The sequence below is a fragment of the Artibeus jamaicensis genome, unplaced genomic scaffold, assembly GCF_021234435.1.
Source record: "Artibeus jamaicensis isolate MK-2021 breed Jamaican fruit bat unplaced genomic scaffold, CSHL_Jam_final scaffold_537, whole genome shotgun sequence".
In the NCBI taxonomy this organism is placed as follows: Eukaryota; Metazoa; Chordata; class Mammalia; order Chiroptera; family Phyllostomidae; genus Artibeus; species Artibeus jamaicensis.
Genome location: NW_026522047.1, coordinates 16,875,284 through 16,895,045, shown reverse-complemented (window position 1 = coordinate 16,895,045; position 19,762 = coordinate 16,875,284). Strand labels below are relative to the sequence as shown.

At 44.5% G+C, this 19,762-nt stretch overlaps 1 protein-coding gene and 1 long non-coding RNA gene across 4 annotated transcripts in view; one reads left to right on the top strand and one right to left on the bottom strand.

Annotated features, from left to right (window-relative positions):
- LOC119061725 (uncharacterized) overlaps positions 1–2,923 on the top strand; it is an 11,172-nt gene extending 8,249 nt beyond the window's left edge. The window contains exon 3 of the long non-coding RNA XR_005084838.2: positions 1,885–2,923. This is a non-coding gene — a long non-coding RNA (uncharacterized LOC119061725). The remainder of the gene's footprint in view (positions 1–1,884) is intronic.
- The window catches only part of MMAA (metabolism of cobalamin associated A), a 20,832-nt gene extending 1,070 nt beyond the window's left edge, over positions 1–19,762 (bottom strand). Inside the window, exons 1-6 of one of the 3 annotated variants that reach the window (XM_037162367.2) lie at positions 19,703–19,762; positions 11,346–11,849; positions 8,310–8,432; positions 5,533–5,703; positions 2,923–3,008; positions 933–1,082 (exon numbers count right to left, since the gene is read on the bottom strand). In XM_037162367.2, the coding sequence (XP_037018262.2) occupies positions 933–1,082; positions 2,923–3,008; positions 5,533–5,703; positions 8,310–8,432; positions 11,346–11,790 (975 nt within the window). In that variant the 5' untranslated portion in view covers positions 11,791–11,849; positions 19,703–19,762. Of the gene's footprint in view, positions 1–932; positions 1,083–2,922; positions 3,009–5,532; positions 5,704–8,309; positions 8,433–11,345; positions 11,850–15,266; positions 15,363–19,702 lie in introns of those variants that run through there. The other 2 variants (XM_037162368.2, XM_053658419.1) reach the window with 2 other exon arrangements.

The window sequence follows — 19,762 nt, the reverse complement described above, 5'->3', positions numbered from 1 at the left end:
ATTCTTACAGTCTAAGGAAAGAGGCAATGGCAAAATGAGATATTCCATTGCTGTGTCCTAGTTAGCATGTGGGGAAATACACTGCGGGAACTTACTAGGAATCCTAAACGCATAGCAGAAATGAATTACTGATCCGAGGCCCTGTTTTTTAGCCCAGAGATTCGTCTGGATTTAGGATTGGGCAGATGGTCTTCGGAGGCCCCGTGGGGGAACTGCGAGAGGGTCGCAAGGGTGAGCAGGGCCACGCTCGGCAGGTTTCTCTGAGGTCTGATGCCAGGAAGTGAAACCAAGGTCAGCAGCTCTGTCAAAGCCGCCCGACTCAGCCAGTGCAGACAGCTGCACACCAGACCCTGCCCGTACAAGACGACTCTGGACCCAACACCCCAGGGGGCTGGGGGACACAGGGAGCTCCAGGCCATGGCTCAGGGTTCTCGGTGCGGTGATTAGAGGCTGGTCTTTACTGACACAGTGTCCTCCTGCAGACAGAGCTGCCACGTCAGGGCTGTCGCCCCGCTCATCACACAACTCTCCTCCTCCCTTAGTGAAAACAGCACCCAACAAGCCTAACACGAAGCAAGTCACTTCAGGAGCCTTCTTCTCTCTCTTACTCAAACTCTAGTACGGATCATCAAATCATTAATTGCTCCCAAACCCTTTTTAAAGAGGCTCCTTTCAGAAGGGATCTGCTATCACTTCCAAATGGCTCGCACCCAGCATTAAGCAATCTAATCTATCGCTTCACAACTCGTTTTTGACATCTACTGGTTGAAGGATTATATTGACAATCATGACTACATACTCCGGCTTTGTCATAACTCTTAAAATTGTCATCTCACATACAAACAAAGACTGAGTCCACGCCCAGCTGGGACTTCCATCCCCTTGCATGCGCAGCGCGCTCCGGCCACGAGGCGGGGCTGGGGCGCCGGTACCTTGGGTTTCCAGACTCTGGAGCGCCGGCGGAGCAGCTTCAGCGCACTCACGTACTCTGCCTGTATTCTGCGGGCCGGCACTATCAGGTCTCCGTCGGATTTGGTGATGGCCACCAGATCTGCCATCTCAATTATGCCTCTTTTGATACCCTAAAGAGGAAAGGGGAAGAAAGCAATTTATCAAAAACATTTAATTTAATTACAGCCCCAAAAAAAGGAACACCAGTTGATACTAAGATTTTGGAAGTCATACATTTCATTAACTAACGTTTTCTCTGTACCTCTCCCAAGCCCTGGGTACCAGGAATCACAATGACTAGATAGAAATTACTCAAAGCACTGTCTCCTGAGACTATGAAAGTCATCTGGAAAATCTTCTAATTTAGAACCTAACATGCTGAAACACACTCTGAATTAGAGAAAATGTATCATCAGGACACAACACGACTGAGCGGCAGGAGCAACCCCATGGTCTCAGGATGCAGCCTCTCCTGGGCCAACGGAGCAAGACGCAGTGTCCATCATCCAGGCGCCTGGAGAGAAGCACACCTATTGCCACATTCTGCACATCTGGAAACAAAGTCTTTGACGTTTTCCTTAAATGTACCAGCATATAGCGTTTGGGGGGGTTGTTTGTGTGTGTGTGTGTGTGTGTTTGTTTGTTTTGGGTTTTTTTGAGGAAGAATAACCTGAGGATAAAAAAAATGCCTCACTCTCTTGATTTAAATTATGCTGCAAAAAAACATCCTAAGGCCAAACCGTATTTGAAAAATGTAGATTTTTTCCATCTAAGATTAAGATTTCTTTTCAAGTGTTTTAAAACATAACCCTCAATGGTTAAATTCTAATATTTAATGTGTTTCTAAACTGCAGCACCCACTGTCTGCTGTCACTCTATTTTTAGAAGTAAAATTCTCTGTACAACAAAGAATTCGTCTGGTCTTTGTCCAAGGTTCCTGGGGAGTAGCCTCCAAACCCTGGAATTTCCTGAGTGACAGGGGTGTCTTTGTTACTCACCACGGGCACCGCCGGGACTACACCTGAGTTCAGAATGGGAGCGGAGCACCGGGAAGACTGACCTCGACCGTGGGATTGGAGCCTGACCTCTGGGGAAGGCTGGGGGCGGGGTGCTGGGGACTGAGTTCGGTCGTGTGGACAACGACCCTGTGAATCACGTCCACGTAAAGATACCCCAATAAGAACCCTGGGCCCTGAAGCTCGGGCGAACTCCCTGCGGGTGACACACATCGATGCCCAGGATGGAACTGTGCCCTGAGCACAGAGGAGCTTCAGGTTTGGGACCCTGCCCGCCCTCTCCCTACATGTCTCTTCATTTGGCTGGTCCTAATTTGTATCATGAAACTGTAACCGTAATATAGTGCCTCCCGAGTTCTGTGAGTCATCCTGGTTAATCATCAAACCTGTGGGAACCCCCGCATTGGTGGCCAGTTGGTCAGAGCCGCGGGTGGCCTGGGAACCCCCAAGCCCCGCGGCTGGTCTGGTGTCTGGAGTGAGGGCGGCCGTGAGGGGGACAGCGCCCTCCACTGGGGAAGGTCGTTAATGCCAGGCGGCCCACGCCAGACTCGCGCTGCGGGAGGAGAGCCAGGCTCCCACTGGACTGGACACGAACTGCGGTAGCGCGATCCCAGCGAAACGCGGAGGGATAGCTTACGAGGAGCTTCTCAACCGACTGGACTCCAAACGCCCACCTGGCAGCGGCCCCTGCCCCCTGGAGCCGCCCACCTATGCCGCCACTCCAGGGTCACAGGTGGCCAAGTCTGGGCCCTGTCATCAGCTCAAGGTCCTCAGTTCTGTTACTGTACGTTGGGAAAATATACAAATCTGCCTTTGACAAGTATTTTAGCTAATGTGAATGTTGCCGTTTCTTTCCCTACACTAATAACAACTTAATTCACAAAAATACGACATCTGAAACTTGTACTTTCAGAGATGTATACTTTGTGTTTCGGGGAGGAAAAAGAACGATTACCTGCAACTCGTCCCCTCCTGCTGGTGGCAGCAGCAACACGAACATGTCAACCATGTCAGCAACAGCGAACTCCGACTGGCCCACACCTGGAATTTTAAATTACGATGCACGCTGAAATGTTCACGGTGACTTGGTCTCCCAACCACACTGACGATGGTTTCCACTCCACTCCGTTCACTCACTCCATCGCCCACCCGACCTGATCCCACCTTAAACACCCCCCTGAAGAATGGCACGTCCCTGTCCCAGCCTACAAGCAGGCCTGCCGCCCTTCCCATCTCTCTCTGTCCTTCCCGCCAGGCTCAGTCTCTGAGTGAGAACCTCGGGGCCTCCCCTCCGACCCCACTCTCTCGGCCTCCCTCTCTGCAGCTAGCACACTGAGCCCCGCAGCTCTCCCCTGGACTGTGCCTGTTAACACTCTCTGCCTTCCTGCCTCACCCTTGGGCACCGGCCCTCCAACCCCCGCTGCGGATCAGCGCAGTTCCCTGTGCTCTGGACTCCGCGTTCACGCTGGAGAACCAGCTCAGGTGCGGACCAAAGGGGCCACGATGGGGTCGTGGGCTCCCATGTCTACTGCGAACCCTAGCGGCCCTGCAAAAGCGATGCCCCTGAGGGCCTCCAGTCAGCCCCCCTCCCACTGCTCGCACTGGTCACACAAACACACTGTCCCATAATCTCGCACAGGATGATGGCCCCGCACCAACTTCACAGCGAAATAACAAGAACTTCCTCAGCTTCTCCGCTGTCCCCCCACCAGTGAGCGCCCCCGAACGGGAGCTCTGCCCTCCACCTCCTCGTCCCTCCCAGAGCTGTAGTACCGGCTGAGAATGACCCTGCTCCTTCCTTCCTCTGGGCCCGGCAGCTTTGTCTCTACCCTCGTCTTTGTCTATGGCTCTGTCCCTCAGTACATGGCGTGAACTGCACTCGTCTTTCTCATCTGAAAACCCAACAAAACAAGTAAAAAACTAGCACAAACTCACAAGCTCCTGTCACCGGATCTCTCACTTTCTCTTTAGAGCTAAGTTTCTAGAAAAAAGCGTACATGGTTGCCATCTTCATTTGACTACTTCAAATTAACCTCAATGCACCAAAATCCAACCCCCCCCCAGCCCGCTCCCCCAGCACCCCTCTCAGAACCCCTCCTTCCCAGTGGACAGAGACTCCTAACTTCCCGTTCAGTCTTTCTTCCTCCCTCTTCTCCACTTCCTGGCCCCAGGGTTACAGGAGCATCAATGCACCAGAGGAAAGGCCAAGGTCACCAGACCCCCTTTTGGCTACAGATGATTAACCAGCAGAAACTCATCAGACAGGGTTTCCAGGAAAGCTGGTTTCTTTAAGGGTGCACACAGCCCGGAGGCACTCTTCCACCTGCCCCCTGACCTCCTTCCTCCCCTCTCCTTCCCTCTACCTGGAACACGGACGTGCAAGAGTGTCACCAGCCATCTTTTAATGACAGCAGAGACAGAAGCCTGGGACACGGGGGCATGGTAGAATACCCATGGCTGCTCAGGACACCTGCCTCCAGGTTTTTATCTACAAAAAGTAAACCTCCTTCTCATTTGAATCACAGTTATTTTGAGTCTCTGGGACAAGCAGCCCAAAGCAATTTCTAGGTAATACACTTGGTGTTTATGGTCCTCCTCTCCCTCCATTGCCCTTGGCTGGGGTAGTTCTGGTAGTTCTCCAGCCCCATCTCTCCACACCCTGCCATCACTCCGCGGCTCCAGGCACCCTGAGCACACTGCAGTTCTCGGAATGGGCCACACTCCCTCAGGCCTGTGTCTGTGCAAACACCCTTTATCCCACACTTTATGTAACTCCAATTCTTCCTTTAAAACTGAGTTCAGCCCTGGCTGGTGTAGCTCAGTGGATTGAGCACAGGCCTGCAAACCAAAGGATTTGCAGTTCAATTCCCAGTCAGGGCACATGCCTGGGTTGCAGTTCAGTTCCCAGAAGGGAACACATGAGAGGCAACCACACATTGATATTTCTCTCCTTCTCTCCTTCCCTCCCCCCTCTAAGGATAAATAAATAAAATCTTTAAAAAAACAAAACTGAGTTCAATTGTCACCTCCTCCTGGAAGTCGTCCTTGATACCCCAAATCTGATTCAGGCTGTGTCACAAACATCACTCAGTAACATAATATATTGTTTCCCCCCAAGAATGTGGATTTCTTGGGTTTCCATTTCAGTATTCTCATCACATGTAGGTATGTAACAGGGACATAAAAATGAAATAGACATGACCCTGTTTTCAAGAGGCACCCAACTTTCTTAGCAAACACTGTAAACATGAAATGTGCTTAAGCAAAATAGGTGTCATGTTCAAGTCCTGTTTCTGTAGGTCATCCCGGTGCTCACAGACCTCCTCTGGTACTTACAACACGTCACCTTGTGTGACAGGTACCCACAGACATGGCTGATTTTTCTTCTCTTCAAGGGCAGATTATAGCCTACACACTCAAATCTCCCAGCGAGTCTGAGATAGCGTGTATGTAATTATATCTTTAGTAATAGCCGCTGAATAAACAGATCGAGTTAGCTGTCGCCCATGTTTACACGGAGTGCCTTAGAACAGGATTTTGTCATGAGGCAGAAGACCACACCCACCTACAGTCTCGATGAGAATGATGTCGTAGCCTCCGCCTTCGCACAGCAGAATAGCTTCATTGGTGGTCCTTGTCACCCCTCCTAGAGTACCTCTAGTAGGAGACGGCCTGATGTACGCATTCATATCTCTTGATAACTCAGTCATTCGGGTTTTATCACCCAAGAGTGATCCTGAAATGCACAGTTACATTTTATAATCATGGAACACCTATAAGGGCCAATCATCAATTAGCCAGTTCCTGGAGGAAGTGCTTTATGACATTTCTCCCAAAATCGCAAATTGTATTTCAGACCGTTGAGCTTTCAGCCCAACAGTACATATAGTAATACCAAATTAAACTTTTTTTTTTAGCATATCAAGCCCTTTGAAACTTACAATGGCTTCCCAGGGACCAGAGGCTCAAATCTAGATGCTTCGCCCCACCTCGCCTGTCCAGTCTCGGCACCCACTGGTCCCCACGCTGGCCCTGCACCGCAGCCAGGGTGGTGTCTTCACTCTCGTCCTAGCATTATTGTCTTGACGGTTCTCAACTTGGCGTGATTCTGCCCCAGGAGAAATCTGGCAAGACCTAGAGATATTTTTACTTGTCACAACTGGGGGACAGAGGCCAGGATATTTCGACGAGCAGGGCCACAGGGATGTCATCAGTGTTAAGGTGGAGAAGCCCAGCTTCAACCAAAATTCCTCCCTATAGGACTGTATCTTACACATTTTGTATGCTGATTGCTTGTTCACAGCGGGCAATTCCCTGAACACCTAGAGTGAGGTTTCAGGGTTTACTGCGGTATTTTGGCAAACATCAATATTTGCAAATTCTGGAAGTCTGAAGGCCCTGGAACTACTGAAATCACCTTTAACCATATATTAAGATTTAAATGTCTAGTACTGTTCTATCCTAAAGTTCAATATTCACTCTGCGTAAGAGCTAACTTTTCCACATAAAGTTGGTGCTGACCGTTGAGAAGTTCCTTCAAGACATGCCCTTTTCCCTTATGCTCCTGTTTAAAGTTCTCGTAGATGCTAATTCTGGAGCACAGGCCTGCCACATATCTCAACAACCTCACTTACTGCACACAAAACTTTCTAAAATAATTTTCTGCGTGAAATCACCTCTGTGTTAAGTCAACAATATGCAGAAACTATACTTGGAATGATTCTCCTATAGATGCTAATGCACTGAACTCCACACCATGAACTTACTCTCCCGTGTAATTGTCTTTGCCCGTGAACCCAAAACTGCTGGGCGCTGGCCTTTTGGGGGGCCTCAGAGCCAGTGGGGGGGGGCCTGTGCGTGCCAAGCACAGGTCTGCTTCTCAGACCTCAAATGTGTATGTTTTCAAATGTGTATGTACTACTACACTTCCAGTGTCCTGTCTGTGTACTTTTTTCTTTCAAAGTTTGCGTTTCGTTTCACCTGAGAAAGGGAACCTCATCTTTGGTTTGAGGAAGTTCGGGAACCACACAGTGTGCAACTGTAATCAGACCTTCTCACGTCAGCATTTCTGCTGGTATTACCTCGAGCTACTGTTCTCTTTGGCTATTGCAAGGGTTCTAGAATATCTGTCATCAAGGTGCAGGGGGATGCCTCCTCATCTACATGGAAATGAGGGCCACTCTCAAAAGGTATTTGTTCAGGCACATACCTTTAACAAAGTTCTTAGACTGTAAGTAAGCCACTACATTGATGTGAACTTAACCTTGAACCCTGTGAATATAAATTTTAGTTACCCTTTTAGTTATAGTGAGCCAAAAGCTGTGACTGTCCTCAGCTGAATTCTCAATAGGTGGTGACAGAACTGCTGTCCACCTCTCTATGAAGCTAAGAGCCCAGAAACAGGATTTTATCATCTGTATATTTTAGCCTTAAACCCATAGCACACAAACCAAACACTTGCACAAAGCATGCCGCACTTCCTCTTCCCAACACACAACACACTGCAGTGGCCTGTGTGCCCTCATGTGACATCGGGCTCCATAAGGCCGTGAGGACTGTGGCTTACCCACCATTGGACAATGCGGTGCCTTCACTGCACAGTGCCTGCCTGCAGTCACACTTGTTAAAGGGATGACTGTAATGTGAGAAGCTTAAATCATCAGGGCCGGTGAGAAAAGAAGACCCTTCCCTACTTGCACGTGAGCTTTATCTTTTCCTTACATGAACCTTTGGGGAAGTCCGATTCATCACCTCATCTCTGATGAGCTGCAAATTAAACTGAGTGACGGCAAGACCTCGAATCGGTAGGTTCAGTAGGCGACCGCTGAGTGCCGTGTGCAATGTGCTGTGTATGTTGAAGGCTGCAGGGGGAACAGCGGAACACTACGTGGGCCTCTAAGGGCATTCCAGTTAACAGAACCCGTAATCTAAACAGGTGACAAGTTCTAAGTTTTTTTTAAGCTTAAAAGGAGATATTACAACAATAAGAGGAAAATAGAGAAAGAGGAGAACCCATTTTCTGAATCCTGTAGGGGCTGCTGCAGCCGGGAACAACAGGAGGGAAGGGGGGCTGTTAATTATCTTCAACTTCTGGCCACGTTCTCCTAGTTCTCTGGGTACCCAGGCCACTGCTTGATCCTGGGCTCATCTTGTCTGCAGAGCCCAATGCCCCAAACTGCCTCCTTCAGCCTCCACCTCGCTCCTCAGAACTCCTCCTCCTTCAGTGAGACCAAGCTCAGCTAGAGGTTGGAGGTCACCTGACTGCAAACTCCCACTACAGCGTCACAACAGAGACCCCAGCAGCCCCCGCCCCGCCGTCCACAGAGAGCCCGCAGTACTCACCCCCACTAGCACAAGAGGAGGGGTCCACGGCCAGCACGGACAGCTTGTGCCCTCGCTCAGTAAGCATTTTCCCAAAATATTCTATGAAGGTTGATTTTCCAGCACCTGGGGGGCCGGACAATCCTACAGTGAAAGAGATCTTCTCATTTAATGACACAAATGAGTTCTATTAAAATATTAGACTTCCTTCTGTTCCTCCTAAGTTATTAAAACCATCATTATATTTTAACATTTCCAAAAGCAATAAACAAAAATCCATTTCTTTATCTAGTATCCGAGTAATAGAGACATAGCAAGGAAACAGTTCTGAGTTCCATATGTTCACCAAATTCACTTTTTAAAATTACAAAACATGACTTCCCTGTTTTACTATAACACAGACCTTTTGGGACAGACTTCATCGCCCCTGCGGTCAAGGTGCTGACTGTCCATAACACCTGCCTACCTCTTGTTGAGACGGGCAATGATTCCACCTACCCCATCTCTGTATGCTGCGTCTCCCCACTGGAAAACATAACTACTTATTGCTCTAAAAATTGCTAGTGATGGAGAAAGTAATTCCCTACTTATAAAAGGTTATTTTTTCAGCTCACCTGTAACTCAAAGAATATAGACTAAATATTGAAAAAAATAGTTTGTCTTAAGAAAGGCAGAGGGTATTATGCTAAGTGAAATAAGTCAGGCAGAGAAAGACAAACACCATATGGTTTCACTCGTATGTGGAATCTAAAAAGACAAAACAAAACAAACAAAAAAACCCAAACCAAACAAAAACACACTCATAAAAACAGAGACCGAAGGGACGATCACCAGAAGGGACAGGGTGAATGAAAAGACAAAGGGGAATATAGTCAACCATATTTTAGTTACACAGTGACAGATGATTACTAGCATTAGTAGTGTTATCACAATGTAAGGTATAAATATGTCAAATCACTACATTGGACACCTGAAACTAATATAAACACTGCAAGACTGTAAACCAACTTAAAGAAAAAAATACATTCACTGAGAGCACGGCAGGTGAGAGCACTAACTCGGGGTCTGGGCGGCCACTTCTGTTCTAGCTCCGCCTTTGACGAGCTGTGTCACCCTGGATAAGCTACTTCGCCCTGCAGTGCCTGAGTATACACTGCCATAAAATGACTACAGGAGCACCTACCTCCTCAGGTTGTTGTAAGGACTGGATGAGTTAGTACTGGCAGTGGTTTAGAACAGCTCATGGCATAAAGTAAAAAAGATGCATAAGTGGATGTTGGTTCAATAATGAAAAACAGCATTTAACTGTCACCATATTCAAAAGCATGTATGGCCTATGTAGTTAGTATGCTTGATTCAGGGCAGGTCTCTATCTTACACTTATTTATGGGCGCTCAATAAACACTGGTTGCTTTTATTTACAATGGGAATAAAATAACTGCAATAAAGAAATAGGTTTATTGAGCCACATGAGAGCAAGATGGAAAAGCAAGAATAGCACTGCAAAATTGTGAGTTGCTAGTGATGTGTGGATTACTGGTTAACTCCAGATATTTCCAGGACATTTTTTCTGCAAAGACTCTCTAAAGCAGGGGTGTCCAACCTTTTCACGTCTCTGGGCCAGACCGGAAGAAGAGCTGTCCTGGGCCACCCATTCAATAAACAAACACTAATGAAAACTGATGAGCAAAAAAAAGGTTTTAAGTGAATTACAATTTTGTGTTGGGCTGCATTCATAGCTATCCTGGGTCGCATGCAGCCCGCCAGTCAGACACCCCTGCTTGGACGTAAATACTTTGTCGTAACTAAAACTTCTCTTTGGAAGTTTGCTGGTTTGTCTGCCTAAAGATTATTATTAACACCTTATGTAGTACTCTTAAAATGGGAGTTCCCTCAGTGAGGACAGAAGAATAAGTTGTGTGAAAAGTAATGGTTGGTGAGCTCTTTTTAAAAACTATCTTTAGCCCTGGCTGGTGTGGCTCAGTGGATTGAGTGTGGGCTGCAAACCAAAGGGTTGCTGGTTCAACTCCCAGTCAGGGCACATGTTTAGGTTATGGGCCAGGCCCCTACTGGGGGCCACATGAGAAGCAACCACACACCGATATTTCTCTTTCCCTCTCTCTATAAATAAATAAGATCTTTAAAAAGAAAACTATCTTTAAAGCATTTATACCCCATTTAAAACTGTAAAAACTAAAAGGTTTTAGTTCCCATATTGCCAATAAACCGAGATATGAAAGTCTAATAAATGCCAGTCCACTTGAAAGTGTATTCATTTCTCACAGAATTTCTGCACTTTGCTCACCACTTCAAGTTGCTCTTGGTGACAGGTGGCTGGAATCACCTAGCTTCCATCCCGAATGGCTCCCGTGCCCCCAAACTGACTCGCTCAGTTCCTGACGGCCAGACATATCTAAACTGCATTAAAGTGGACAATTCCAAACACACAGCAAGCTTACACACAATCACAGAAACAAGTCAATGGTTTAAGACATTAAGGGAACATCAATATTTTCCGACAGCAAATGAATGCGGCCTCCCCCTCAAACTACATTTTGGTGTTGAGGCGGCTGTGCTCGGAGCCAAACCACTCCCAGTAACTCTAACAAAAAGTGTCGGCGAGAAGACAGACTTGTCTATAGGAAGAGGAAAGAAACACCCAGGAAGGAGAAGTTTAAAATATGACAAGCACAATTTTAGCTGACTTAACCACGGAAGCTGGGAATTCACTTTAGACTAGTAAGCCAAAGGCCTACTGAGAGAAAGGAGTGAACCGCCGACCATTCTTCCCATTCACGCTTCTGTTCTGGGAGTCGGAGCAAGACTCTCGCCGGCAGAAACCTTACACTGTTCTTTTAAAATGCAGAGCCTTGGTGCAAATGGCCAGGCAGCTTTTCTCAACATACCAATATTTGCAATGGAAAAGTACTTAAATTCATCACAAAACTCTGAGAAGAAAAACAAACGCCCATTACAATGCAAACCATCTAGACATTTTTTTTAAACGGAATTTTTAAAGCGTTTCCTGGACACTAAAAAAAGAAAGGAAAGACTGACCCACTCGAAACGCTCGTGGTTGCCCTTTATTTAACCGTTCTTGCTCCCTGTGGTAGCCCAACACTTTCTGGAGAAGCACCTGGGCCAACTCTTTTTTCCTTTTGTGAGTTGATTCTATGAGAGTTATAGCCTCTGCTAGGCAGGCTCTTTGCCCTTGGATTAAACCCGTGTAAAGTTTATCCACAAATCTTTGTTCTTTATCAGAAAGTCCTTCTGTGTGCTCCTTTAAGATTGTGTGGACGCATAACGGTCTCCTTAAACAGTCTGACAGCAGCGGCCACTTTGTCCAGTGGAGTCCAGGGGAGTCCCATGGCCGAGCGCGGGGGCTCTCTGACCCGAGATGAGCACTTGAGCGAAAGATGCAGTGGTACCGTCGCAAAGGTGTTCTCAAAAGGCCTTTTAGGAGATGCTGGTGAGGGTGTTGTAGCAGCAAGGGAACATTCATTTTGTCTGTAGCTGAAGAAAACACGGGACGTTTCTTGGCTCAGTGTGACTTGTAACTTCCTAAAAGAAGGACAAACATATTTTTCCCAGTTCAATATACAGCTGGGATACTGAAGTGGTAAAAAACTGCAAGCTTTGTGTTTCCCTGTATTCTGAAACACACATAATCAGGGTTCTTGATACTACAAATGAGTGAAAGTTTCTCACTAAATTTAAAAGGCCCCTCCTGACCTACAGTTAATATTCAGAATAACCCAAATCACGAAACTCTACTGTGAAAAGCAGTGTAAATACGTACTTTCTCCTAAACAGAAAACAAATTCACAGAAACCCCATTAAGGTAGAAATTTTATGTCATGCTTAGTTTCTTCCGTCTATAGACCTTATATTCATCTGAACAATTTTCTCAGATCAAACATACCCTACTCCGAAGCTCATTTCAAAATGTTTTTTAAAAACCCCTTTGATGCTGGCTTTTTATTCATTTTCTACCCAAGAGATGCGGTTAGTTTTTGCAGGCACTAGAGGTGTAAGTTTAGATCCAGCGTGCATCCCAGAGAGTCACCCTGGAGCAGAGACATGTGCCCTGCATGGCCCCGCGAGAGCTCACTAACAACAACAAGCCTTCACGTGAACCGAACTGTGAGGACTGTACTCCAACCACATCAGTGTAACACAAAGTATGGTCACGACCACGTGGGTGCTTCTTAAAAATGCACGTTCTCAGCCCCATAAACCACAAGTCTGCAGGTAAGCACACTTGAGTTTGAACCGCTATGGGATTGAGGATCCTTTACTTAGACTTACTGACCTTCTCCACTTCAAGCTGCATTAGACAATGAAAGCTAAGCATGCTGAGAGTCAGGAAAGTGCAGAGAATATGAGCCTTGGTGACTCTGAGTCTCTGCCACATAAGCTGTCATGACCTTGGGTATCCTAACCACCCTGTGGCTCAACTTCCTCTTATGAGAACAGGTGAGAGAATGGGATGCCTGTGAGAACAAACCAAGTTCATGCAAAAAGCCGGGAACAGTGCCCAGCACAGAGTAAGAGCTCAATAATGTTAGCTTTTATTATTATTATACCGGTTTATAAAATTTTAGTAAAAATTAGATCAGAGACCTAGCTTTCAGTGGCAAACAAAAATTTACAAATGACATATATATAGCCTATTAAGTTTGTTTGAGCTTATGATTATTTGAGAATTCTGGTTTTTAAGAACCTCTAAGCACAATGTACTAAATTATTTTATTGCTGCAAAGTTCCTCTCTAAATTGTATTTCAAAGCCAGTCAACAAAAATTAATTTTAGCTAAATAACATTCTATTACAAAAAAAAAAAAAAAAGACATGTTTTAACTTGCTATTAGACCCAAAACTGCTCATCATGTTTCTGTTTTGGGTGGGAGGAGAAAGTTATGATTTCTGTTTGTACAAAATTAGTCTTATTCTAAGAGGATAATGCTTAAAATATGTAAAAATGTTTCTACAACACAATTTTACAACACTCATTACTACTCTTCGCACAAACACTCAAAAAGACATTTAGAACAAACAAAGCACAACTGCTATGGTAGAAAAAAAAACAACTTTAAGATAAAATTTAGAATTTTTGTAACTTTAATGAGAAATATCTAATAACTATTCATGTAACTTTTATCTTTGTAATCACCTATAACTGGCTTCCTTCTACACTTAGACTTGTTTATAAGAGAATCAAATTTGTTGAGCCCTTAATTTAACCGGTTACTGTGAGCATCAGTATTACATTCAATGTATATTTATAGGTGACTTTCTAAATTAGCTATAAAATTAACCTATGTATTCAAAAACCTAGGAAAAAGAATTATGTGCAATTTAAAAAAAGTGGTGATCATGTTTTAGCTATGTTTCTATGCACAGGGATTGTATCAGAAGCACCGCTTAATGGCTAATAACCATTTTAAAGCACGGAAGATTTTTTTAAAACCATCCCTATGCTATAATAAAAATTAGTGTCCAAATGTGTATCTTCCACTTTTTTGCCTGACAAACTCCTTCTTAGTTCAAACATCACCTCTTCTAAGACACACCCTTCCCCACCTCACCGGGCAGTCAATGTTCTATCCTGGATGCTCCAAACTCTTTCAGCACATCTCAGGGAGAGTGTTTGGCCTCTTAGGCTCTAATTGATCTATTTATAGACCTTTCTCCACCAAGTCCCACCCTCACTGCGGCTGGCAATCCTCCAAGAGAAAGGACAGTATCTTATTCTCCATTTCCTCAGAATCTAGCACAATGCTTGACACATGGTAACCTGTTAGTAATTTTTGTTAAAGGCTCATGAACGGACACTCTGTCTACTTTATGTTATTCTATACAGAAAAGTTTGAGTAATAATTCGAACCTGAGAATATTGACTAAAAAATTTTACCATCTAAGTTCCCTGTTTTGAATCAAAGTATCTCTGACATCTAATTTCCCAAAACAGAAAGGTAAGTTTGTAAGGAATCAAAACCCAGTAATAAGAGCTTTACTAGATGAAAATTTGTCCACTTATAATGACGCTAGCAAATAACATTCCCGAAATAAATGAGATGAATAAAAACCACTTAATAGTTTATAGACTGCTCCAACATCTAAAATAGTGATTTCTTACAGTTGCAGTCTTTCTCAGAAAAATCCACATCAACTATCTGGCAAGTGAAGTTCTCTGCCCTTCCATGCCAATACAAATCTTAAAAGGTCTTTAAGTGAAAAGAGCGAGCCAAGAAAAGGATGATACATTTTATTTTACTCTTTTTCCAAAATCAAAAAACTACCCAGATATAGGCAACTCTAAGTTTCTAAACCTTCAGATCTCTGCCTGGGGGCCGGTTTTCTTCGTGCCCCCAAACTCTGCAGACCCTCGGAATGGCAGAGCAGCAGCTGTTACCCTTCACTGAATGTTTACCACGTGTGAGATACTGTGCGTGCGCTTCCTCAGCTGAGCCTCGCAGTGCAGATGAGGTTCTGTTTTACAGGCGAAGCTCATGGGGGTTACTTTTACTGACCTAGGTCTCACAACTAGTGGCAGAACTTGGGAAAAAGTACGGTTTTCAACCTAGATTGTTTTCTAAAAAGAGGAGCAGTATCATGTCATATCAAAGGAACACTAAATAACCCTTTACATATGAATAATGATGACAGCGGGCTGTTTATCTTCATTATCTTCTTTTCCTACCTCCTTCCTTCTTCCCTTCCCTTCCCTCCCCCTTTCCTCTCCTCCCTCCCTGCCTTCCTTCCCTCCCTTCATTCCTTTCTTTCTCTCACTTAGACCAAATGAAAAATTATTTTGGATAACAGCTGGGGTGGGGGGAGGTGGAGGGATTCAGCAAAAGGAAAAAGGACTCACAGACAAGGACAACAACGTGGCGACTGCTAAGAGGAGGAGGGTGTACGGGGACTAAATGGTAATGGAAAAAATACAATAAAGATTAAATTTAAAAAATTATCTTACATTTTCTGTGCAAACCTCATCAGTAAGAGATTCCAATAATGTATTAGGTGGCAGACCAAGCTTCTAAAATTTTTTAAAATATTTTTTGCTCCAGAGAATAATTCATACCTGAAATCCAAAGTACATATTTAAAGTAATCAACCAATCGACCAGATTTTAACGGAGTCTATACATTTTTAAAAAGGCAGTATAACTCAGCCTCATCGAGCAGTTTTGTGCCTTTATATACGTCACAGGCACAACAGACAGCATCTGCTGCAGCGGCAAAGTCGCACAGGTAGGAGAAGGACTTCCCACCTCCCTGTATAACTAAGCATCTTTTCCTTATGGGACGAAATCAAAGACCCTGGCCAACAATCAAATCAAACAATCTCCATGAACTTCCAGGATTCCGGGGAGTATAGTTTCATCCTGTGGTTTTAACCCGAACATTTATAACATTCAGTTAGATGCCTCAAAGGCACTGCCACTCCTAATGAGCCAGAACGTCTGTGTACTGATACACGATGGAGCACATCAAGTGGGCACAGATACTGAAGTGTGTTAGTAAGTGCACCCCCACCTCTGCAAAAGGTTCACATTTAAAATGCTGGACACCAGCATTTTAAGGTTCACATTTGTTTTCCTCCAAAGTATCGCTGGTATCCATTCCCTTCTCTCCAACCTCATTCCCACGTTCCTCTAATGGCTTCAAGCTTTGAGTGCAGTCCATAAGGAGAAACACACGCACATCGGTCACCACACAGACATGTAACCGAAACAAGTTTCACAAAACATCACATACCCCTATTACGTGTGACCCACTCTAGTCCTGATTTTCTATTCATTTTTTTCATGTAGATTGCAACCTACCAACAAGTACAACCTTAATGAAAAACCCCAATCTACTATAGTCATTTCTATGATCACTAATTCTTCATCCATACAAGCACTTATCCTCATAAGACATAAGCCTGATTATATTACTTACTCCTCTGCTTAAAACATTCTAAAAGTTCTCTCTGCCTCATCTGTAAAAAATGTTTTCCTGTGATTTGGCCATTTACTCACTCAGCAACTGTTTATTGAGAAGCTACTACATGGTAGGCACACTGCTAGGCCCTGGAATACACTGGTATACGGGCCGCACTTGGCTCCTAACATCACGAAGTTCACAATCCAACCGAGACAGCCATCACCTAAACATTGCATACTCTTTTTTGAGTGCTCTTATCCACCTCTCCTCCACTTCTACCACATCACTGTAACTATTCTGACCTGCGCAGAGGCCCTGGAAAAAGCCATACTCTTTTATACATCTTGGCCAGTGTCCTTGAAGTCTCTTCTGATCGGAATGTCCTTATCTCCTTTAATTATCTCACAAATTCCCCCCTCAGCCCTCAAGAATCAACTCAAGGGCCTCCTCCTCTGTAACAGTACCCTGGAGTCCTTTCCATGGCTCTTCAGTTGTCACTATCTCCTGCCACCACGGACTGCTCACATCCCTCTCATAGTAATGATCGCACTGTCTTGTGATCATTTTTTAAAAATGTCAGTCTTGCCTAGACTATGACTTATCTTTATACCCTCATCAAACTTTATTGTTCACTGAATAAATGAGTGTGTGCTGTATTTTGTATGGGTCGATAACTCCATCATGCTGAGTATTCAGTTCATCAATGTTTGAAACCACACATTTTCTACATTTTTAAGTAAATATATATTTATCTTAAGGACTTTATTTTTAAAGTCTGATTTCAATATATGGATGTTTCCCTTCATTAAAAATCTGCTCAGCAGCAGCTGGTCTGACTCAGGCTATTTGTCTTGAAATTGATCCAGTGAATATTTTCAATTTCAATCACTACTCTGGCAAGAAAAAGCACACAGTATTTCCAAAATCAATACATTAGGTCAGTGTCCGCGGCACAGTACAGTTCATATAGTCGGTGCAGTGTTAGGCCACGTGTTTCTATTTCTCAATGCTAATCACTTTTGATTTAAAGATAAGCTCTCAGATGCTACTAACCTATTTAGCGTCTCCCGCCACCCCCGCAGAAGACTTTACTTTCTCCTTTTCAAATAATTTCAGGAAATTTTGGTAGAGCAGGATGACTTTTTAAACAAGCAGCTTTTAAATGGACCATTGTTACATGAGAGTAATTCACACAGTGAATTCGTGCATGGAACATTCTCAGGTTCCCTGTCCACTTCACCTTTTTTCACTTTTGCAGCTAAGACACAGATTTCCCAATTTTACTTTTAAGCCTCAATCTACTTGGGAAGTCCCTACTTTTCTCAATTCCATCACCAATGAATGTTTTCATTTCTACTGCCACTACCCTAGTCCAAATCTTCCTTAGGAAGCTGAGACTAGCCTAGCTATGAGGCCTAGGATACCTCTACTACTCTCCATATAAAAATATTAAGACCAATACATCAAGGTCACAGTGAGTATGAAGTGAGATCCTGTGTATGAGGGAGCCCGGCAGAGGGCCTGGCCTCCAGCAGGTGCTAATTAACTATAAGGAACCCTCTTTCTCTCTGTCTCCAGTCTTCCACCTTGGACTTCATAGCAAGACTCATGTTGAAGCCTGAATGTGATCCAACTCCTTAGCAGCCACCTCAAATTCCTCCAACAGTTCCCCACACCCTGGGACCATGGTTCGCCAAGTGTGGTCCCCAGACCAGCAGCATCAGCATCAACTGAGAAGTGATGAGAAGAAGAAATTCTCAGCCTCCACCCCAGACCTTCTGAATCAGAAATTCTGGAGGGGCCAGCAATCTCTTGTCATAAACCTTCCAGGTGACTCTGGTATATGTTCAAGTTTTAGAACTAGTAATCTAAAATAAAGTCCAGTTTGGCACTGTACGGTTTCCTGAACCAGTTTTATTCCACTTACTGTACTTGCTTTCTCAGACCCATTTACTCTAATAAAAGTTTAGTCATTATCTCTGCTTACTTTCCCAACTGGATTTTACTCACCTGTTATGTCCTACCCCCTCTAAAACACCTCTCCTATGTGACCCAGCTCAAATCTGTTTTCTTAAATCCTTATCTGACCACCAGTGTCCAGGAATTTTTTCCTCTTTCAATTCCAATTATTTCTGAATACCCCGGTGATAATCTGCAGAAGTCACAAACTGCCTGCTTCCAGCTCAGAGAGTGTGTGAATTAACAGGTTGCCAATAATATTTAATTTTTTTTTTTTAGCCCTAGCCAGTGTGGCTCAGTCTGTTGGGCATCGTCTGGCAAAGCAAAAGGCCACCAATTCAATTCCCAGTCAGGGCACAGACCTGGGTTGCAGGTTTGGTCTACCACATGAGAGGCAACTGACTAATGTTTCTTTCCCTCAATTTCTCCATCCCTTGCCCTCTCTCTTAAAAAAAAAAAAAAAGAGAGAGAGAGAATTTAAATCACATAAAAATATGGATTTTTCATTCTGTGTTGGAGGAAATGAAATCTGTGTGAGGGACTCACATTCCCACATGGTGATAATGGGTGGGAAGCAAATGTTTCCAGCACTCACCAGCACTTTCCAATGACAAATACAGGTTTGCATTAGATATCTTTTAATATCTAAAACCATGATTTCCACTTCTTATGGTTATGTAACTTTCCATGTGCTTATTTTGTTTCTAATAGAATACTGACCCTCAAAGAACTGGACTTTTCCGGTTTTTCTTTTTAATTCTTATTACATTGAACAAAAAATGTTGAGCGTTTTTTAAATGTTAAGCGTCTATATCCTGGACAACAACCCCAAGATGACTTAGAATCTGCACAGACCTTCATGGTTTTCTATCAACTTGGAAACGTTAGAGTCTATTTTTTTATTTTGTCTTCCAAGGTACAGATACTAGGACACAACTCTTAAGAAAGGTAATAAAGTAAGAAATGTCATTTAGCTTAGGTTGTCTTTCAATTTCTAATGAGAAATACAGACTCAGCCCATGCCTGGGCACAGTATTTGACAGACACAGACACTGTTTAAATGCTATTACATACTGGCTTTTATTCCATAGAAGAACAGTTTTAATTTCACTCCTTGGCAGTAGCTACACCGGACTATCACGCTCTTCACAGACCCTAGTTGGTTAACCATTCGCGGGTTTGGCAGAGGCACGGGGCAAGCCGCCTTGCTTGGCATAACGGTAAGCTCACATAGCTGCCCAAAGAGATGAAAATTTACAAACCCCGTTTTCAGAGCATTTCCTTTTTAAGGAGAATAACAACGAACCTTCCCTTTGAGCCCGTTTTGCCGACTCTTGCGAGTCCTTACATGCCGCACACCCAACATCAATCCAATTTAATAGTCTTTTCTTCCTTCCCCACCCCCAAATCCTCCAGGGGGCGCCCCTGAAGGCCACGGACCTCCCACCCCACCCTCGGCGGCCCGAGGCTGGAGCCTAGCGCCCATTCCAGACGCAGCACGCAACCTCCACCCAACACTCACCCGCCAAGGCCAAGGAAGTGCAACTCCGCCCCGCCCCACCTTTTCCGCCGGCCAGGTTCG